This window comes from Myxine glutinosa, chromosome 2 (genome assembly GCF_964187855.1).
Source record: "Myxine glutinosa chromosome 2, kmMyxGlut1.1, whole genome shotgun sequence".
Classification (NCBI taxonomy): Eukaryota; Metazoa; Chordata; class Myxini; order Myxiniformes; family Myxinidae; genus Myxine; species Myxine glutinosa.
The window spans coordinates 189,442,318-189,462,433 of NC_136262.1; the positions used below are offsets into that span (position 1 = coordinate 189,442,318).

Consider the following 20,116-nt stretch of genomic DNA (forward strand, 5'->3'; position numbering starts at 1 on the left):
AACATAGGGGCAATACCCCTGGCACAATCAACGGTATACTGCACTGACTAAAGGTATTTTAAACCAATTAGAGCGAGGAAGAGTTTTTGATAAAGATAGCCACCCCACCACCAGGACGAGGACGAGGCTCAGGTCTATCATACCGGAGGAGGGAGTCACCAGGAAGAGATAAAGGAATCCGAGACATCTTGAAGGAGGAAAGTTAAGCAGATTGCATCTGGTTTGTCAGAAGCAACCTGTAGGGAGAGATCAATCAGGTTTGAGCGAAGGCCCCGGATGTTTGAGGTCCATACCGTTAACGAAGAGGGAAGGTAAGATGAGGAGTGGGAGGAGGAGGTAGGGAGAGCTGTTGATAGTGTGTCAGATTGCAGAAGAGTTAGGAGAAAGGGAAGGATGAGGAGAGACAAAAGGTTTGATGAAGGGATGAGGCACAGTGAGGTGTTGTTTGAGGGGAGGGGGGAGCAGTGCAAAGTAGAAGTTTGGAGGGCGTAGAGGTATATGATGGAAGGGAGAGGAAGTGGGAAGGAGACCCTTGAATGAGGTGATGAGGGGGAGCTTTGAAGGAGGTGGTGAGGGGAGAGTTTTAAAGGAGAGGTGGTGAGGAGGTAGTTTTGAAGGATGAGGGGTGGTGAGGGGTAGTTTTGAAGGATGAGTAGTGAGGTAGTTTTGAAGGAGGTAGTGAGGAGGTAGTTTTGAAAGAGGTAGTGAGGAGGTAGTTTTGAAGGAGAGGTGGTGAGGAGGGGGGGGGGGGGTGAGTTTTGAACCTGAGGGATGAGGGGAGTTTTGAAGGAGAGGGGTGATGGTAGAGTATAAAGGGGGTGATGGTTGAGTATAAAGCCAAAGGGGGTGATTGTAGAGTATAAAGGGGAGGGGTCATGAAGTTCTGAAGGGGGAGGAGGAGAGATGAGGGATTAGTTTTGAGGGGGGGGGGGGAGACGAGTTTTGAAGGGGAGGAGACGAGTTTTGAAGGGGAGGAGAGACGAGTTTTGGGGGGGGGGGGAGAGAGACGAGTTTTGGGGGGGGGGGGAGAGACGAGTTTAAGGGGTGGGGGAGATTGAGGGAGGAGACGAGGGGGAGAGTTAAGGGAAGGGGCAAGTTTAGGAGGGGAGGGGCAATGGGGGGGGAGAATTGAAAGGGGGAAGTTTAGAAGGGGAGGGGTGAGGGGAGAGTTTGGAAAGTGGACGATTAATGACAAACGAACATTACAAACTGTTTGTGATTTTCAAGTCAGATCAGTTTGAAAACAATAGAGGGGTTCAATGAAGGTGTTTCGAGAATGTCGAAAGGAAGGACTAAGACAATTTTTTTTTTGAAATGGAATGAGAAAATTTAAATAAAATAAATAAACCGAAAAAAAAGCCTTTTTAGGAAGAAAAACAGCGTGTTGTAATGAACCACTGAATAAAACACTGCAGGGGAAAGTTTAAGCATATTTAAATAATATTTAAAGAAAACTGAAAAACAATCTGGGAAAATTCCCTGAAGTGAGGGCATGGATCTAAGAAAGGAGAAAAGGTTGAACGAATATGGTGGAAACGAAAATTGGAAAGGCAAGTATCGGCTGGAGATGGAAGAGATGGAAGAAAAGGAGATAAAGGGGGTGGGGAAAGACATCAGCACACATGGGCAAGGCCCACAAAGAAGGAATTTTTTTATATTTTTTAAACGTTCGACAAAGGATAAGATGTTCGGGGAAGTTAGGGGGAGAAGAGAAAAATCAAAGAGCAAATACAACGAAGGAAAGAACTTAAATTCACAAAACACCAAAGGGGAGAGGGAAGCCTCAAGGTACCATGCCACACTCGGTGCGAACAGAAAACAATTACACCCAAGTTTGCACAAATTACAAACCAAGACCAACTAGAAACACGCAGTAACAATAAAATAACCAGTGGAAATTTGACGAAGACACGAATGAGACAATACTTACACTTTGACGACGTGGAGAGATCAAAGTACGCTTCCACGCCAGGGGAACCGGAGGCGGAAGTTTGGGCAATAGATTACCATTTTTTGTTTTTGGCTATTACCATTTGCTTATAGGCTATGGCCAAATTGTATGACTTCATAATAAAATAAGTTAAATACTGTAGAAAGGGCACTATGGCGGTTTATAATCACGAGTAAAGCCACCACCGTCGTGCTTTAGGCACAACAAAATTAATGCACGATTATAGTACCCAATAATCAACTTCCACTTTTCACCAGCATAGGCCAATAGAGCACCAGTATTGGGAAAATTCCTACCTCAACAGAACCAAGTACAAAGGTTGGTTCTTCACCAGCAACATTGACATGAGCAACATGAGCAACTGTGGTCCAGGGAGAACAGACGAATCTCACTTTTATTAAAAGTTAAAGTAAATGAGTTGCACCTTAAGTGGGTCACATTCAATTTTAGTACAACATTTTGGAAAAAACAAAACAAAAAAAAACCATCAATAAAAAAAAAAAAGAGGAACTTGTAGGATGATATAAAACCCACACCAACCGATTTATCAATGAAATTCTGGGAAAAGCAAGCAGATGCCAATTTACTTGAACCACAAAACATGGAGTAAAGGGAGGTCTTGCTTTATTCGGAATTACATTTACAAAAGATTAAAACGCACAACCTCAAAATTATAGTTACATAAAAAGATGAGCATTTAAGCAAGTTTTATACAAAGTATTTACAATGTCACAGCTATGGGAGAAAGTTAAATCGATCTTTCCAAATGAATTACCCTATCACACCTCCCAATCTTATGACAGCTGCTGCGCCAGGTCCTTAACCAATTGACACTGCAAGGAGGTATTTGTGCTGATTTTCATGAACTTGCTACTTGTATACTTGTTCTTCACAGCCTAAAAGGGAAGGAAAGCAATCATGCTCAAATACACAATTTGGTGTCTGTGACCGTGATACATTCCGTCGTTACTTAAACAATCTCAACCAAAAGACTAACTTGTATGTCCTTTGACTTAGGAAAAAGGTTGGAGACATATGTCCACCTCCAAGAAAGTTTACCACCTTGAGCAAAATCAGTGTTAACATGGCTTGTCTTGACGTTTTTCCAAGGCAGTTTCGAACAACAAAAGTAACCAATTACAATAGATAATCATCATCAATTGTATATACTAGGGCATGCCCGTACTATATATATATCTAAAATTATATCCCCCCCCTCTATTTACATGAAATGGTTTGGTCCAAAGCGAACGGCTTGCGAGTACGGTGACAATCCCCCCCCTCTATTTACATGGAATGGTTTGGTCCAAAGCGAACGGCTTGCGAGTACGGTGACAATCCCCCCCCCCCCCCTCTATTTACATGAAATGGTTTGGTCCAAAGCGAACGGCTTGCGGAGTTTGGTAAAGAAATCGCCATAGCGTGCACAAACGCGCAGGAAAGCGAAAGAATCGCAAATTAGTTTTAATTAGTTTTAAAACATACTTTAACGCCAACATAGTTTGCCAACGTGAAATAAATGAATACGCTCTCAAATGTGCCGTCCGAGGCAGAGTCTGTTCGCCACGTTCGGCACACGTGATAACTCGCTGCTCTCTGATTGGTTGAATCGTTTTTTGGACATAGCTCGGTAACCACTTGTCCGATTAATATGAAACCTTTAAAAGGCACATCCTCGGGTCCCCAGCAATATACCTGGCAAGTTTCAAGTATATCGGACCCATGGTTGTCGAGAAACAGCGGTCACAGACAAACACACATACACACACACACACACACACACACACACACACACACACACACACACACACACACACACACACACACACACACACACACACACACACACACACACACACACACACACACTACTGGAATTATAGATACTAGGGCATGCCCGTACTATATATCCCGTGCCGGTACCCGTGCCCGTGCCCGGACGTGCCCGTGCATAAGCATAAAATTATATCCCCCCCCCCCTCTATTTACATGAAATGGTTTGGTCCAGCGAACGGCTTGCGTGAACGGAAAGCGAACGGCTTGCGAGTACGGTGACAATCCCCCCCCCCCCCCCCCCCCCTCTATTTACATGAAATGGTTTGGTCCAAAGCGAACGGCTTGCGGAGTTTGGTAAAGAAATCGCCATAGCTCGGTAACTACTTGTCCGATTAATATGAAACCTTGAAAAGGCACATCCTCGGGTCCCCAGCAATATACCTGGCAAGTTTCAAGTATATCGGACCCGTGGTTGTCGAGAAACAGCGGTCACAGACAAACACACAGACATACACACATACACACACACAGAGATTACTGGAATTATAGATAGATATATATATATATATATATATATATATATATATATATATATATATATATATATATATATATATATATATATATATATATATACAGTGGAACCTTGACTTACGAGTTTAATTCGTTCTGTGACCGAGCTCGTAACTCAATTTGCTCGTTTCTCAAATCAAATTTCCCCATTAAAATGCATTGAAATGCTATTAATCCGTTCCAGCCCGCCAAAAACCACACCAATTTTTTTTTAAATATGCAGTATATATAAAAATATCTCGCGCTTTATATTTCACCTGTATGCAGCATACAAGTTGGCAGGATGGCCTGGACTGGAGGTACGCACACTTGACTCTAAACTGTCCAGCCTGGGTTTGAATCCCGACCCAGCTATAACCTGTCATGTCGGTGTTTCACAGGCAGGGTGATTCATCAATGTAATGTATGTACCGCTAAACTGGGCGCCCCGTTTGCGTCCCATTAGTTGTTGGATGTTAAGGATCTCACCGTGTCTTCCACAAAGAGAAGGCGAGCTATCGCCGGCACTCTGAACAAGTTGTGGCCTGGCATGCTCTTCTCCTCTGCCGTTATATACGTCCTCCTCGGCATCTTTTTCCAGAAGAGCCCTGTCTCGTCACAGTTGAAGATTTGCTGGGGGATGTATCGTTCGGCTTCTATCAGTTCGGCAAAAGTTATAATAAAATCTTCAGCTGCCTTCACATCTGCCTCACCAAGTCGACAACACGCACACCTCGCTCATGTTTTTCGACGATTGCGTGTTTTATATCCAAGCACATCATCCTCTTCTTCTTCTCAGTACTGCCCTTGGCACTCAATTACTTAGGACCCATGGTTAAAACTAAGAAATTTTCCAAAATAACCAACATGTGAAAACAAAACAGCAGCGATATACGGCAGATATGCTTGCACGGCAAGATAACCACGTGACCGGAACCCACCTGGTGGCGGCTGGCGTAAGCTCCAAAATAACCAACATGCGAAAACAAAACAGCAGCGATATACGGCAGATATGCTTGCACGGCAAGATAACCACGTGACCGGAACCCACCTGGTGGCGGCTGGCGTAAGCTCCAAAATAACCAACATGCGAAAACAAAACAGCAGCGATATACGGCAGATATGCTTGCACGGCAAGATAACCACGTGACCGGAACCCACCTGGTGGCGGGTGGCGTAAGCTCGTAACTCAGATCTCGGCTCGCATCTCAAAGCAATAAACCGCCCGAGCGACGGCTCGTATCTCGGAAAACTCGTAAGTTGGTGCACTCGTAAGTCAAGGTTCCACTGTATATATATATATATATATATATATATATACTGAAACGCAAAAGAAACTTACCACCTTTGAAACCTTTAAATATCAATAACACTGCGTGTAGTAAATGTGTGAACTTATTTGTGGACAATAGTGTCCTCGCTGTCAGACAAAACGGTCACGGATGGTCACTTGAACCTTCAATGGTCACTTCATAGCACAGCTGTTGAACAGCCGTTTTGACTGTCAGTGATTAGCCAAGGGGTACGGGATGATTTTAATGAGCTGCACGTGATGTCTTGATATTGGCTTTAAAAAGGCCAGTGCAAAATGGGCATTTTGACCGAAAGATTTGACCATTTTGACCAACTTCAAAAAGACCGAAAACACAAAAGAAACTTACCACCTTTGAAACCTTTAAATATCAACAATAACACTGCGTATAGTAAATATGTGAACTTATTTGTGGACAATAGTGTCCTCACTGTCAGACCAAACGGTCACGGATGGTCACTTGAACCTTCAATGGTCACTTCATTGCACAGCTGTTGAACAGCCGTTTTGACTGTCAGTGATTAGCCAAGGGGTACGGGATGATTTTAATGAGCTGCACGTGATGTCTTGATATTGGCTTTAAAAAGACCAGTGCAAAATGGGCATTTTGACCTAAAAATTTGACCATTTTGACCATTTTGACCAACTTCAAAAAGACTGAAAACGCAAAAGAAACTTACCACTTGTTTGAAATGTAATAAAATTGTAACAGTTCAAAATAAAACAAACCAACAATTGCTAATTGAAACATTGGCATTTTATTGATGACATGTCAAGTTTTTGACCAAGATACACCATCTCATCAGTTTGTTCTACAGTACAGAACAGCACAGGGTGCAATGTCAGTCCCCTTTCAATCGCGTGTATGGCCACCATTGTTTTGGATACAGGCAGTGCATCGTCGGCGTATACTGCCTACCAGTCTTTGGATGGATTGCTGCTGGATTCTGTCCCACTCAGTCCTCAATGTCTGAAGCAGCTCTGCCCGTGTCCTGGCCCTGCCAACTACGCGTCTCCCAAGCTCATCCCACAGGTGCTCTATGGGATTCAGGTCAGGGGAGAGCGCAGGCCACTGCATGGTGTTGATGTTTTCGCCTTGGAGAAATGCAGTGGTAAAGCGAGCAGCATGGGGACGAGCGTTGTCATGCTGAAAGGTTCTCAGTTCTGGGTGGTCTAGCAGGAATGGCAGCAGATGAGGTCGAAGGATGTTATCCACATACCGCTGGGTGTTAAGATTCCCATCCACAACCACCAGTGGCGTCCTGTACCGGCCTGATATGGCGGCCCACACCATCACACTTGGGCCACCCCACCTGTTGGCTTGACGCACGCAACAATCGGCATATCGCTCGCCAGTTCTTCTCCAGACACGCTCACGCCCATCAGGACTGTCCACTCAGAACCTTGACTCATCGCTGAAAGCGACCTCGTTCCACTGCGCCAAGGTCCACCGCTGATGCTGCTGGCACCATCTCTGACGGTTGCGGCGATGGGCAACCGTCATCACGGGGCCTCTGTATGGTCTTCTGGCAGTCAGACCATAGTCATGCAGTCGTCTTCGTGCAGTATCATTGGAGATCCGTGGGTTTGCATGCCCCGGAGTTTCTGCCGCAGTGCGGGATGCTGGATGGGATCGATCCCGCAGGTGACTTCGGACCATCTGCCTGTCCTGCCTTGCAGTGGTGACTCTTGGCCTCCCTGATCGAGGTCTGTCATCTGCAGAGTTGTGGAGGGTGTCTCTGTCCACCAGAGCCGATATCGTCTGGTGTGAACAGCCAAGGCGACATGCCACCTCACGGTAGCTCAGTCCGCCTTGCAGCATGCCCAGGGCACGCTGCCGTTGATCCCTTGACAATCGTGGCATGTTGATTGAAATGCCCATTTTGCACTGGCCTTTTTAAAGCCAATATCAAGACATCACGTGCAGCTCATTAAAATCATCCCGTACCCCTTGGCTAATCACTGACAGTCAAAACGGCTGTTCAACAGCTGTGCTATGAAGTGACCATTGAAGGTTCAAGTGACCATCCGTGACCGTTTTGTCTGACAGTGAGGACACTATTGTCCACAAATAAGTTCACACATTTACTATACGCAGTGTTATTGTTGATATTTAAAGGTTTCAAAGGTGGTAAGTTTCTTTTGTGTTTTCGGTCTTTTTGAAGTTGGTCAAAATGGTCAAATCTTTCGGTCAAAATGCCCATTTTGCACTGGCCTTTTTAAAGCCAATATCAAGACATCACGTGCAGCTCATTAAAATCATCCCGTACCCCTTGGCTAATCAGTGACAGTCAAAACGGCTGTTCAACAGCTGTGCTATGAAGTGACCATTGAAGGTTCAAGTGACCATCCGTGACCGTTTTGTCTGACAGCGAGGACACTATTGTCCACAAATAAGTTCACACATTTACTACACGCAGTGTTATTGTTGATATTTAAAGGTTTCAAAGGTGGTAAGTTTCTTTTGCGTTTCAGTATATATATATATATATATATACTGTATACACACACACACACACACACACACACACACACACACACACACACACACACACACACACACACACACACACACACACACACACACACACACACACACACACACACACACACACACACACACACACACACACACACACACACACACACACACACACACACACACACACACACACACACACACACACACACACACACACTATGGATTTTTTTTTTTTTGTGGGGGTGAACTTACTTTTCAAGATGACAGAACCAAAAGTTCATTGGAATTATGTTGAAATTATTCTAGATTTTGTTAATGTGACCTTTAAAAGAAACAAAAACCACATTTGACATTTCAAAGCAAACAAGCGTTACGCCTAGGTCCCCCGTCGGTGGTGATGAGTTGACAAAGTTTAAGATGCAGAAAACATGCTATGATATGATATTTCGCTCACAAGGTTCAGACACACATGGAGGTGGCTATATTGGATTTTGACGTGGCCACCCAATTTTCAATAGCGTTCTTCCTTATGCCTAGATACACCCACACACCAGATTAGAAGTTGGTACTTCGCTTATTTTTCAAGATATTCTGCTCACAAGGTTCAGACATACATGGCGGTGGCCATCTTGGATTTTGACATGGCGACCCAATTTTCAATAGCGTTCTTCCTTGTGCCTAGATACACCCAAACACCAGATTAGAAGTTGGTGCTTTGCTTATTTTTCAAGATATTACGCTCACAAGGTTCAGACATATATGGTGGCGGCCATCTTGGATTTGGACGTGGCGACCCAATTTTCAATAGCGTTCGTCCTTATGCAGAGATACACCCACACCAGATTACAAGTTGGTACTTCGCTTATTTTTCAAGATATTCATCTCAAGGTTCAGACATACATGGCGGCGGCCATCTTGGATTTTGACGTGGCGACCCAATAGATACACCCACACACCAGATTAGATGATGGCACTTCGCTTATTTTTCAAGATATTTCGCTCACAATGTTCAGACATATATATGGTGGTGGCCATCTTGTATTTTGACGTGGCGACCCAATTTTCAATAGCGTTCTTCCTTATGCCTAGATACACCCACACCAGATTAGAAGTTGGTACTTCGCTTATTTTTCAAGATATGCAGGTTACAAGGTTCAGACATACATGGCATCAGACATACATAGCGGCGGCCATCTTGGCTTTTGACGTGGCGACCCAATTTTCAATAGCGTTCTTCCTTATGCCGAGATACACCCACACACCAAATTAGACGTTGGTACTTTGCTTATTTTTCAAGATATGCAGGTTACAAGGTTCAGACATACATGGCGGCGGCCATCTTGGATTTTGACGTGGGTGGCACCCACACCAAATTCGAATGCGGTCCTTCGCACGCACGCCCGCACGGAGGGGAAAGCCATAGTCCCCCTTTCGCTCCCTTGAGCGACGGGGGACAATAAATTGATCCTTGAAAGTGATGTAAACTGATATCGAACTCAATTCACGGACAGTAATGTGTTAAACTTCAGTGCGTTTTCCAGAAGTATCTCTATTTTGCACATTAGCCAAAAAATTTTTTTTAACAAAAACGAAAGTTAAATTACGACTGGGATTACTGACAGTAAAATTACAGTTCAGTACTTCGTGTAACCCCCACGAGCATTCAGGAGAGCACGTACACGTTGAGGCATGCTGTTCACGAGATTTGCCAAGGTTTGGACAGGAATCGCTTGCCATGCAGTTACAATAGCCTGCTGCAATTCACACACAGAGGCAGGCTGCTGGTCCAAATTGTCGATTTGACGCATTAATTTTGCCCACAAGTTCTTTCGGATTCATATCCGGGGACATGGCAGGCCACTCCATATGCTCTACACCACGGTCAGCAAGAAAGTGTTGGATCATGTGAGCACGATGAGGCCGTGCATTGTCATCTTGGAAAACAAAGTTTCTTCGAAAGGCTGCACGAACAAATGGAAGCAATGTTTCTTCCAGAATGGCCCTGTGCTTGAACTGGTTCAGATTTCCTTTCAGAACAACCAGGTCAGTTTTGCCCCCTGCATGAAAAGCAGCCCAAACGGTCACCCCACCACCTCCAGCTTGGACTCTTGGCACTATACAAACTTCGTTGTCGGCTTCATGCACTTGTCTGTGCACTCGGACGCGGCCATCTTGACGATACACCAGAAATCTAGACTCGTCACTGAAGATCATGCGATTCCAGTGTCCTGGCTGCCATTGACGGTGCTCTCTAGCCCACTGCAATCGGCACTGGCGGTGTTGTCTGGTCAGACGTGGCTTTCTCAGGGGACGCCTGGCACGATAGCCTGCTTGAACCAGTCGTTGGTTGACTAGCCTTCTGGATACAGGCACATTTGTCAGTTGCTGCCACTCAGCCCCAAGCCGATTAGCTGACTTGGTATGGCCATTGCGGACTAACCGGTGCAGCTGGCGATCATCCCTCCTTGTGGTTCTGCGGGGACGTGCTGGCCTCGGTGTTGGAGTAGGGACACCCCTCTGAGCATTTCGTTTCAGGATATTTGACACCTGACCTTGAGTGATGCCATACTGCCAAGCAATAGCACGCTGTTTCATGCCGGAATTTCGTAAAGCCACCACTAAATGACAAACAGCATTGTCGAGTTGACGGACCATCTCCAGGGGAAGCGGCAATAACTTTTGTAGACGTGCAGCAGTTGTTTTCCACTAATACAGAACGCAACAACCCTTATATATCCGATTGTGAAGCCAATCGTCAAATGTACCTGTCCGTACATTTTGTCACGCCACCTGTGATATAATCCTGTTATTGACTTCTAGCTGCGACAGACAATCAGTGACATGGTTCTTTTAACAAATAAATCACCGCAGTGTAAAAGAAACTCACCAGATTGATAGACCGAGTTCAGAAAGTAAACCCAAGTCAAGAAAAAATAAAATATTCCATATTAAATGCCAAGTCTGTGTATGAAGGGGCACGACGAGGGAGTTTTGAAGGGGAGCAACAAGGGGGAGTTTTGAAGGGGAGGGATGAGGAGGGTTGTGGGGGATACTGCACACGAATATAGTACCCTAATGTGCCTTATCGCTCCCATTAAAGTACAGCATAGCTGGATGGGTCATAAGTGTATGCAGGTCTCACTGTTGCCCTGATGAAGCCCCAACAAGGGCGAAACCAAGTCGGGAACTGAGTTTTTGTATGCACTTATGAAAGTATCTGAACCAAGATCTAAATTACACAGTCGGATGGTTCTTCCAGAGCTTGGCAGGCAAAGCGCACATCCGTGATGGTGACGTCACAGCGTACGGTCATTAGGCTGGAGAACTTGAATTATAATTTGATTGGTTACTCCCGGTGGCATTCAGGCGACTCAATATAATGAGTGGATAACAGATAATGCACTGCATGGCAGGCGGTGCTTAATGCTCCCATTAAGGTACAGCATAGCTGGATAGAATCCCTTAATGGTGGTTCACCACTCATGGTATGAAGTCACATAATGACACGTGTGTGTGTGTGTGTATATATATATATATATATATATATATATATATATATATATATATATATATATATCCCACATCTGTCAAGGAAGGTTTTTTTTTTTTTTTTTTTTTTTGCGCGTGTTAAGCTACCAAGCAGTGAGCAGTGTTAAGCTTGCCAAGCCAGTCGTTACTCATCTGCGGATTTGAATGGAGCGCTTGCTTAAATGCTTAAGCCACTTGGTGAGTACTCTGCAAGAAACTTTGGAATGAAACACCTGCACCTCCCCTCAACCACTTGAGGTCCAAGAAGTGTAGATCCACTGTAATCGATATTAGCAAAGACGATAACATTACTCTTCCTGCCATTCCTGGACGGAGTGGGTGCACCGGTATATTAAAATTACAACTGGGCAAAACTAAAAACCCAGGACCACCCCAATAACTCACCACAAATTTGGAGTGGCCTTCGTTCACCTTCACCAGATTTTTGGCAATGTGTTGGATCACGGAGTGTACATCAGCTTCAGCATAACCAGTGTAGACCTGAAGCGTAACAGTCTAGACAAATAGTACAGACCAAAAATAAAATTAATTAATACATATTTACAGCAAAAACCCAAACTTTTAATTGTTGTGCATTTATATAGTTATACAAGTACCCATTCCAATCCATCCAGGATTTTCTGAGACAGGCAGAGCGCAGCAGCTGCAACTTGTGAGGGATAAAAGTGTACCATGTCATAATCAACGAGGGTCAATTCCATGAGGTACTTCGCCAAAGTGTGCTGCTCAGAATCCGCCTGGAAAAAACAAGATTAAAAAGTAAAAGTTTTGGACAAAGCAGAAAATACTGAGTCACTTGCCACCATAATTAATGCCCAGTTGCCTCGTCAAGAACCACAGAACTCCATACATTTGTCAAGACTATTATAAGTGAAAAAACTAGTTTTCCAACAACTCAAATCAGAAAAAAAAAAGCCTGTACATGTTTCAAAATAAAATAAATATACATATTTATGTATATATAAAGGAATCAGATTAGGTCAATCAGGTACATTAGCATGCACTGCAGCCATGTGATGCTGAATTAACCAATAAAATGCCCGTGTGAGATATGCTTGCATTTTTGAATATTCAATTAAAAGCACATTTGAGACCGATAAGTGAGTAGTGGTCATACCAAGTGCAACTTGCAATCAATCGAATGATTGCAAGAGATTAAAGTTGTGTGGATGAGTCAACGTGACGATGTATGAGAATAATTGTCAACTCAATTTAACATCCATGTAAGTGTGTTCCACGATTGTGGAAATACTGATGCTGAGTAACATTATGTGCAATGCTAACAAACAAAGTTAGTCAACTTCCGTTACCAGAGACTTTACTATTTTACAAATATAAAGGAAGAAAAAAAGATCCCACTATTTCTACATTAAAACAATCTGTTTGGCTGAAGTCACGATCTCATCTGTTACTATGACAAAGATCAGCAATTTTTCCGTAACAGGCTGATTGGAGTGAGAGTGTGAGTGCCGATTACAGTACAAAATAAAACCCAAAAACCTGGAATAACCTTCACCATTTAGGGGAGAAATTTGAATAAATAAATTAAAGAAAATGTTGAGTTGTACACCGAGGCGTGCATAAACACTTTAAAAATACCTGGTAGTCATCACGTATCAGATGGAAAAAAATTTTGGCTCCAACTCGAGAAACAATACAGCAATCGGCTCAAATCAGGTATTAAATTTTTTTTTTGGAAACTCAAAAACAACCTCAAAAGCACACCAAATTCAAACCAATTAACCAATTGATTTTGAAGGCCTCGAGAACAAGAAAATTATCGCTCGCCCAATATGTATTTTGCTGTGTTTTGAATGAAATTTGCTTTGCACAGACAAGTATGAAACGCTTCATTTTATATCCGTCAATAGCTCGTTTGTTCAAAAATGACGATGCTGTGCCGTTCGATTAGAGCGCGATTTAAAAATGTGTCGATTCAGTCACCAACGGCAAGGTATCAGCTTAATGTGTACACAATGTACGATGTCATTATTTACCACTAATTATAAATTGGTTATTGTCCAATTTTGCACATGCACATAATCTTGGAAGCGAAAGAGCATCAAAATTGTACTCATGATAATTGGTGCAACAGGAATGATGAAGAACCTCTGACATTTTAAGAACGATCCATAGGAATATTACCACAAATGACCTACAACTGGAGGCATTTCAGGGTTCAGTGACGATCCCAAAAAGAGAACTTGGAACAAAACTGCAAAAGTTGAACAGCCTGATCCATGAACTGTGATCCCTTACTGAAGGAGGAGATGGATACTTTGGGTCCTGGGAGAACTCCGTTCCACCTCCTGAAACCTGCAAATGTAGATGACCAACGACAGGCACACGTTGTCTGTCTCCCCACAATGCATTTGAAATGCTGCCAATTGGTTGTTTTATTTTTTCATTTCACTTTGACAATATAGGTCAACTTGATTGGCCCTTAAAAATCTTTAAATGAGCATCTGGGTTAAAGTGGATTTCATGGTCGTTTGTAGAGCAACATAATATAGCCATACGTATTTTGCCCTCAAGGCAAAGCCAACCTCCACCACCCAAAGTTGCACAACCATTTCACAGTGGTTGATGCAAGTATCTGAGGGCAACACAATTAACTTTTAAAATCCAGGAAATTATTTAAATTGATCGATTAACGCAAACATTTAAAATAATTTGGGTCAGGAACTTTGGTGAGTGTTTTTACCACAGTGAATCAATTTTAAATATTGTAAAATGCCCTGAAAAAGTGACGTACCACCAACCCTCAAACCTGTCCGACTCTCAAACCTGTCTCCTTCCTCCAAATCCTGGTGGCGTCTGGTCAAATCCGTTTCTGGTGGTTGTTCCCCCCCCACCCCCTCCCTTACCTCAAATGGCTACACAGTTGACACCGCACGTGCCAAAGCCGAATGCCTCAACTCTGTGTTTGCCTCAATCTTGTGATTCTGCAACTGGACCAGACAGCATCAGCCCACGGGTCCTAAAATCCTGCTCTGCCGATCTAACTCTGCTCTTTTCACCCTCTTTTGCTCAAGGTCATCTGCCAGCATCTTGGAAATCAGCAAACATTACCGCTTTACACAAAAAGTGCAAAAACAGATCCTTACAACTACAGACCAATCAGCCTGATCCAAATTATTAGCGAAGTCATGGAATCCGTCATTGCTTCGCATATCAAATACTTCCTCTTCTCCAAAGGCTTGATCTCTGATCATCAATTTGGATTCAGACCAGGTCATTCTACTCTGGACATGCTGCTTCTGCAGTCTCAACAATGGATGGCAGTCCTCAATGCCAAACAGGAAATCAGAGCAGTCTCCCTTGACATATTGCATGCCTTCGATACGGTCTGACACCCCGCTCTGCTCTCCAAACTCTCCTCCGATGGTATCCATGGAAATCTCCATGCATGGCTTGCAGACTTCCTCCCTGGTCAGAGTCAACGTGTGGCCCTGAATGGATTTCTCATCTCCCCTCTGTTCAGGCTGGAGTTCCCCAAGGCAGGGTTCTGGCCCCTGTGCTTTTTCTGGTCTTCATCAATGATCTGACTCTGGAAAATCCTCTTTGTTGATGACTCCTCTGCCGCTCCATTCCTCTTCCCTTAGATCGGCAGTCTGCAGCCTGCAGCCTCCTCTCTGCAGACCTGGACAAAAATCAGACTGGTCAAACAAGTGGAACAAGTCTTTCAATCCTGACAAATCTCACACTTACTTTGTCTCTCCGAAAAGACCAACTGGATAACCCTCCCATCTACTTTCTCAAAAATCCTCTCCAATAAGTTTTGTCACTCAAGCTTATCGGTCTCACTATCTGCCATGATCTTTCCAGAGAAAACCACATTTCCAAGCTGGCCTCCAAAGCCAGTCGCCGACTGGGCATCCTCCGTCGTGCAAAGTCCTTCCTTGGCACACCTGAGCTCCTCACCACATACAAGGCTTTCATCCGCAGCTCAATGGAATACCGTTCTCCCCTCCTGCCTCACACCTTGCTCGGCTTCACGCTGTTGAAACCAAAGCTTCAGAATCATTGGAATCTCCCGCGATGAAGCTAACTCCGAGGGCCTTTCACTCACTCACCGCAGGCAGGTTGGTGGTCTTTGTCTTCTACTGACTCCTCTCCGGCCTTGCTCCCCCAGCTCTGTCCCCCAAATATTCCTACAGGTCGCACAAGATCTGCCAGCAACCCTCTTATGGTTAAACTGCCAAAATCTAGGCTCTCTGCTCACCTTCACTCTTTCATTCCTCTTTTCTCCTGCCTCTGGTACAAACTCCCCCACTCCCTTCAATCCCACTAATCCCTCCAGGTCTTCAAAACGGCTGTTCACAACCATCTCATATATTCCCCCATCCAAAACCTTGATCTTTTCTACCCCCGCTAATTCACCCCAGATCCACTTTTTTGAAATTCCAACTTCTTTCCTGGAAGTCCTTGGTGTCCATATGTTACACCTCTCCCACCTCCCCCCAAGCCCTCTCCCTCCCACAGATCTCTCGACTTCCCTGCTCATGTGTTGTGTATGTGTCCTTTCCCCCTCTTCCCATCTTGTCTACCGCCCCTCGTTTTGTTTTGTCGGTTTGACTTTTTGTGTGATTAATGTTAGCTTTCACGAGCCTCGATCTTTACAATAAATAAATAATAAAATTTTAAAAAAAACAGCTACAGTCACATGAGAAAGTAAGTACACCCCATGTAAAGTTTTGACTTTCAACATAAACCTATTTGATCTTCATTTCAACAATATTGATAAAGGTGATATAATATAACAAATATCATGAAACATTTACATTTTTTAGTCCATTGTAGAATTTAAATAAATATAAATGCAAATTTCACATGTGGAAAAAGTAAGGGCACCCCAACATTTATCACGACTTCAAATACCTAAAATTAGAATCAGGTGCACCAGCTCAGGTGCAAATGATTAGAACATCGTTCGAGAGGATCTTGGAGGAACCAGTCTTATTTAAACCTCAGACATTTAGTTTGGTTTGCTCGTTGTTGTTGAAGTGTGCGGCGTCACCATGCCTAGATCAAAAGAGCTCTCTGAGGCCTTCAGAAAGAAGGTTATAGATGCCTCCGAGTCTGGGAAGGGATTTAAAAAGATCTCCAAACAATTTGAAATCAATCATTCGACTGTCTGGAAGATCATCTACAAGTGGAGAAGATTCCAAACAACTGCCAACTTGTTCAGGCCAGGCCACCCAAGCAAATTCAGGCTGAGAGCAGACCGCAAGATGCTGAAAGAAGTCTCTAAGAACCCGAGAATGTCATCACGGGACCATCTTGCCACTGTTGTCAAAGTGCTCGAGTCTACCATTAGAAAGAGGCTGCACAAATTTGATCTACATGGGAGGTGTGCCAGGAGGAAACCTTTGCTGTCCAGAAAGAACATCAGGGCAAGACTAAAGTTTGCCAATGAGCACCTCAGCAAAGACCAGCACTTCTGGAACAATGTGCTCTGGACAGATGAGTCAAAGGTAGAGCTATTTGGCCACAATACCAGAAGACATGTTTGGCAAAAACCAAAGACAGCATTTGACCACAAGAACCTGATACCAACTGTAAAGCATGGTGGTGGAAATATTATGGTTTGGGGCAGCTTTGCTGCATCAGGGCCTGGGAAGCTCACAATCACAGAATCCACTATGAATTCTTCATTGTACCAGAGGGTGCTTGAGGATAATGTGAGGCAATCTGTCGGAAAGTTGAAGCTCAACCGAAGGTGGACCTTGCAACATGACAATGACCCTAAACATACTAGTAAATCCACCAAGGAATGGCTGAAAAGAAAGAAATGGAGGGTTCTGGAATGCCAAGCCAAAGCCCGGATTTAAATCCCATCGAGATGTTGTGGGGGGATTTGAAACGAGCTGTGCATGCAAGAAACCCCTCAAACATCGCACAGCTGAAAGAATTCTGCATGGAGGAGTGGGCAAAAATTTCTCAGTCGATGTCAGAGACTGGTAGACAGTTATAAGAAACGCCTACTTAAAGTTGTTTCTACCAAAGGGGGCAATACCACCTATTGGAGCCAAGGGTGTACTTACTTTTTCCACATGTGAAATTTGCATTTATGTTTACTTAAATTATACAATTGACTACAAAATGTAAACGTTTCATGATTTGTTATATTATATCACCTTTATCTATCAATATTGTTGAAATGAAGATCAAATAGCTGAATGTTGAAATATGGTGAAAAGGTCAAAACTTTACATGGGGTGTACTTACTTTTTCACGTGACTGTATGCACCCCACAATGAGTGGGAAGGGTGACGAGTGGGAGGGGTGACCGACACCCTGCCAGGACCAAAAGCAACACCTGGCAAAGGGCAGACGAGCCCCTGCAGGAAGCAAACAGCCACCCAGTATGGAGATAGTGCATCCTTATTAAAAAAAAATGGGGATGAGGAAATTCCTCTCGAGGAAATGCCCACTGGTGAGTACGGCGAGAAAAGCAGCGCCATTGTTACGTCACTGGTATCCAGAGTATCCCGGGAAGTGACGGCACTTCCGAAGCTGTGTCCACGTGTGTGCCCCATTACAAGCCTTATCCCAAGTATAAACTGGAGCTTCCAGGGAAGCAGAACTCAACTGAACTGAACTGACTGGACAACTTTAAAGTAGGTCAGTTGTCTGTACTAGATTTGACTTGAATGAAAAGCCAACAACCTTGTGTAATAATTTTAAGGTCCTTGTATCCTTATACATGTCCTTGTTTTACAATTGATACAATGTTACACTTTGCAACAACAACAACAACAACAACAACAACAACAACAACGACGACCATTTTGTGACGGATCGGGTTGGAATGCAATAGCAACCTACCTTGTGTGGTAAGGGTTAAACATTCTACGTTTGATCAAAATCTTAATATTTGTGGACGCTGGAGTGTTAACATCGAAAAGTTAATTGACGACAGATGCCGGAGGGTTCAGTATGTGATGAACTCAAATGGACGGTAGTCCAGGTGAGTTTAAAAAATAAAAAAGTACAATTTAAAAAAAAAGTAGGGGGGAGGGTGTATATAGGGAATTTGAAAGCAATCTTCAGTGGAAGGAGAGATCGATTTTGTCTGCATCGACATCGTGGAACACCGATTTAGTCATGAAAAACCAATACACTTCCATTGTGCTTTGCTTCACGATGACGACGACGACGACAACAGGCATTTTAAGGCCATTTTCCCTGCAAGAGCGGGGGTTAGCCTTGCGGTCCCCATGAAAATCTTCTCCATCTTGCCCTATATTCTGCATCTCCCCTTGTTAACCCCCTTGCCTGCATTTCTTCTTCGACCATCTTTAGCCAAGTCTTTCTCGATCTTCCCCGTCCTCTACTTCCTTCTACATTCATTTCCATCACTCTTCTCAACCAGTCACTTTCATCCTTCCTCAACACATGATCAAACCATCTCAACCTGTTTCTCTTCACAGCATCCATCACAGGCTGTATTCCCATCATCTTTCGCAATTCATCATTTGTCTTCCTCTCTCAACGATACTCCACACATCCACCGAACCATTCGCATTTCCACCCTTCGTTGCTGCTCTACGTTCATTACCCATGTCTCGCTCCCTTAAATCATAACACCTCACACATGCAGCATACACCTTTCCCTTCAGCTTCAACGACAATCCCCTCCTCGTCAGCACGCCACTCAGTTCCCGAAACCTCTTCCATGCACATCTCACTCCAGCAACCGTTGCCGAGTCTGATCCACCTTCTCCATTCAGCATGTCTCCTAGGTAACAAAATGTTTTCACACCTTCCAGCTTCACGCCGTCTCCAAGATCCAACTCAACATTTCCTCCATCTGCAACTCCCTCTGTGCACACCTTACACTTGAATGTAGCTGCCACACTGGTTAATGACTCTCTCAAGCCACGACATTTTTGATGAACCCACTCAGCGCACATTGTACATTGAATGGAATTCACTCCGACACCCTTCCTGCACACAGCACACGGCACACGGCCACTTCCCAGTTCTTTTCTCATCACCACATGCTTTACCACTTGCCATCACCTTCGTTTTTCTGATATTCACCTTCAGAACTTTTGTCTCCATACTTTCCTTCCACTTGTTAATCTTCTCCTTCAGTCCATCCATACTTTCTGCAATCAACACCAGATCATCTGCATACAACTCCCAAGGTAAACTCTCCCTTACGTTCTGAGCCAGCACCTCCATCACAGCTACAAATAGTAGTGGACTTGGTACCGACCCCTGATGCACTCCCACCTTCACCTCAAACTCACCACTGTTCCCGTCCTTCGTCCTAACAGCTGTGCGCGCTCTTTTGTACATTGCCATCACCACTCTGATCAACCATTCCTCCACTCCTAACTTCCTCAATGCCCATGTCAATACTTTGCATGGAACCCTATCGAATGCTTTCTCCAGATCAACAAACCCAAGAAACAACTTCTTCTTCTTCTCCTGCCTCACAATAAAAAGCACGTCTGTCGTTCCTCTTCCTGGCATAAATCCA

At 44.0% G+C, this 20,116-nt stretch overlaps 1 protein-coding gene across 2 annotated transcripts in view; it reads right to left on the reverse strand.

Moving 5' to 3' along the window:
* Nucleotides 1-2,318: 2,318 nt before the first annotated feature.
* Nucleotides 2,319-20,116, reverse strand: part of LOC137420983 (G2/mitotic-specific cyclin-B2) — a 39,090-nt gene continuing 21,292 nt past the window's right edge. For both annotated transcript variants that reach the window (XM_068106573.2, XM_068106572.2), the window contains exons 7-9: nucleotides 12,219-12,359; nucleotides 12,007-12,117; nucleotides 2,319-2,847 (exon numbers count right to left, since the gene is read on the reverse strand). In XM_068106573.2, coding sequence (XP_067962674.1) covers nucleotides 2,746-2,847; nucleotides 12,007-12,117; nucleotides 12,219-12,359 — 354 coding nt within the window. In that variant the 3' untranslated portion in view covers nucleotides 2,319-2,745. The remainder of the gene's footprint in view (nucleotides 2,848-12,006; nucleotides 12,118-12,218; nucleotides 12,360-20,116) is intronic.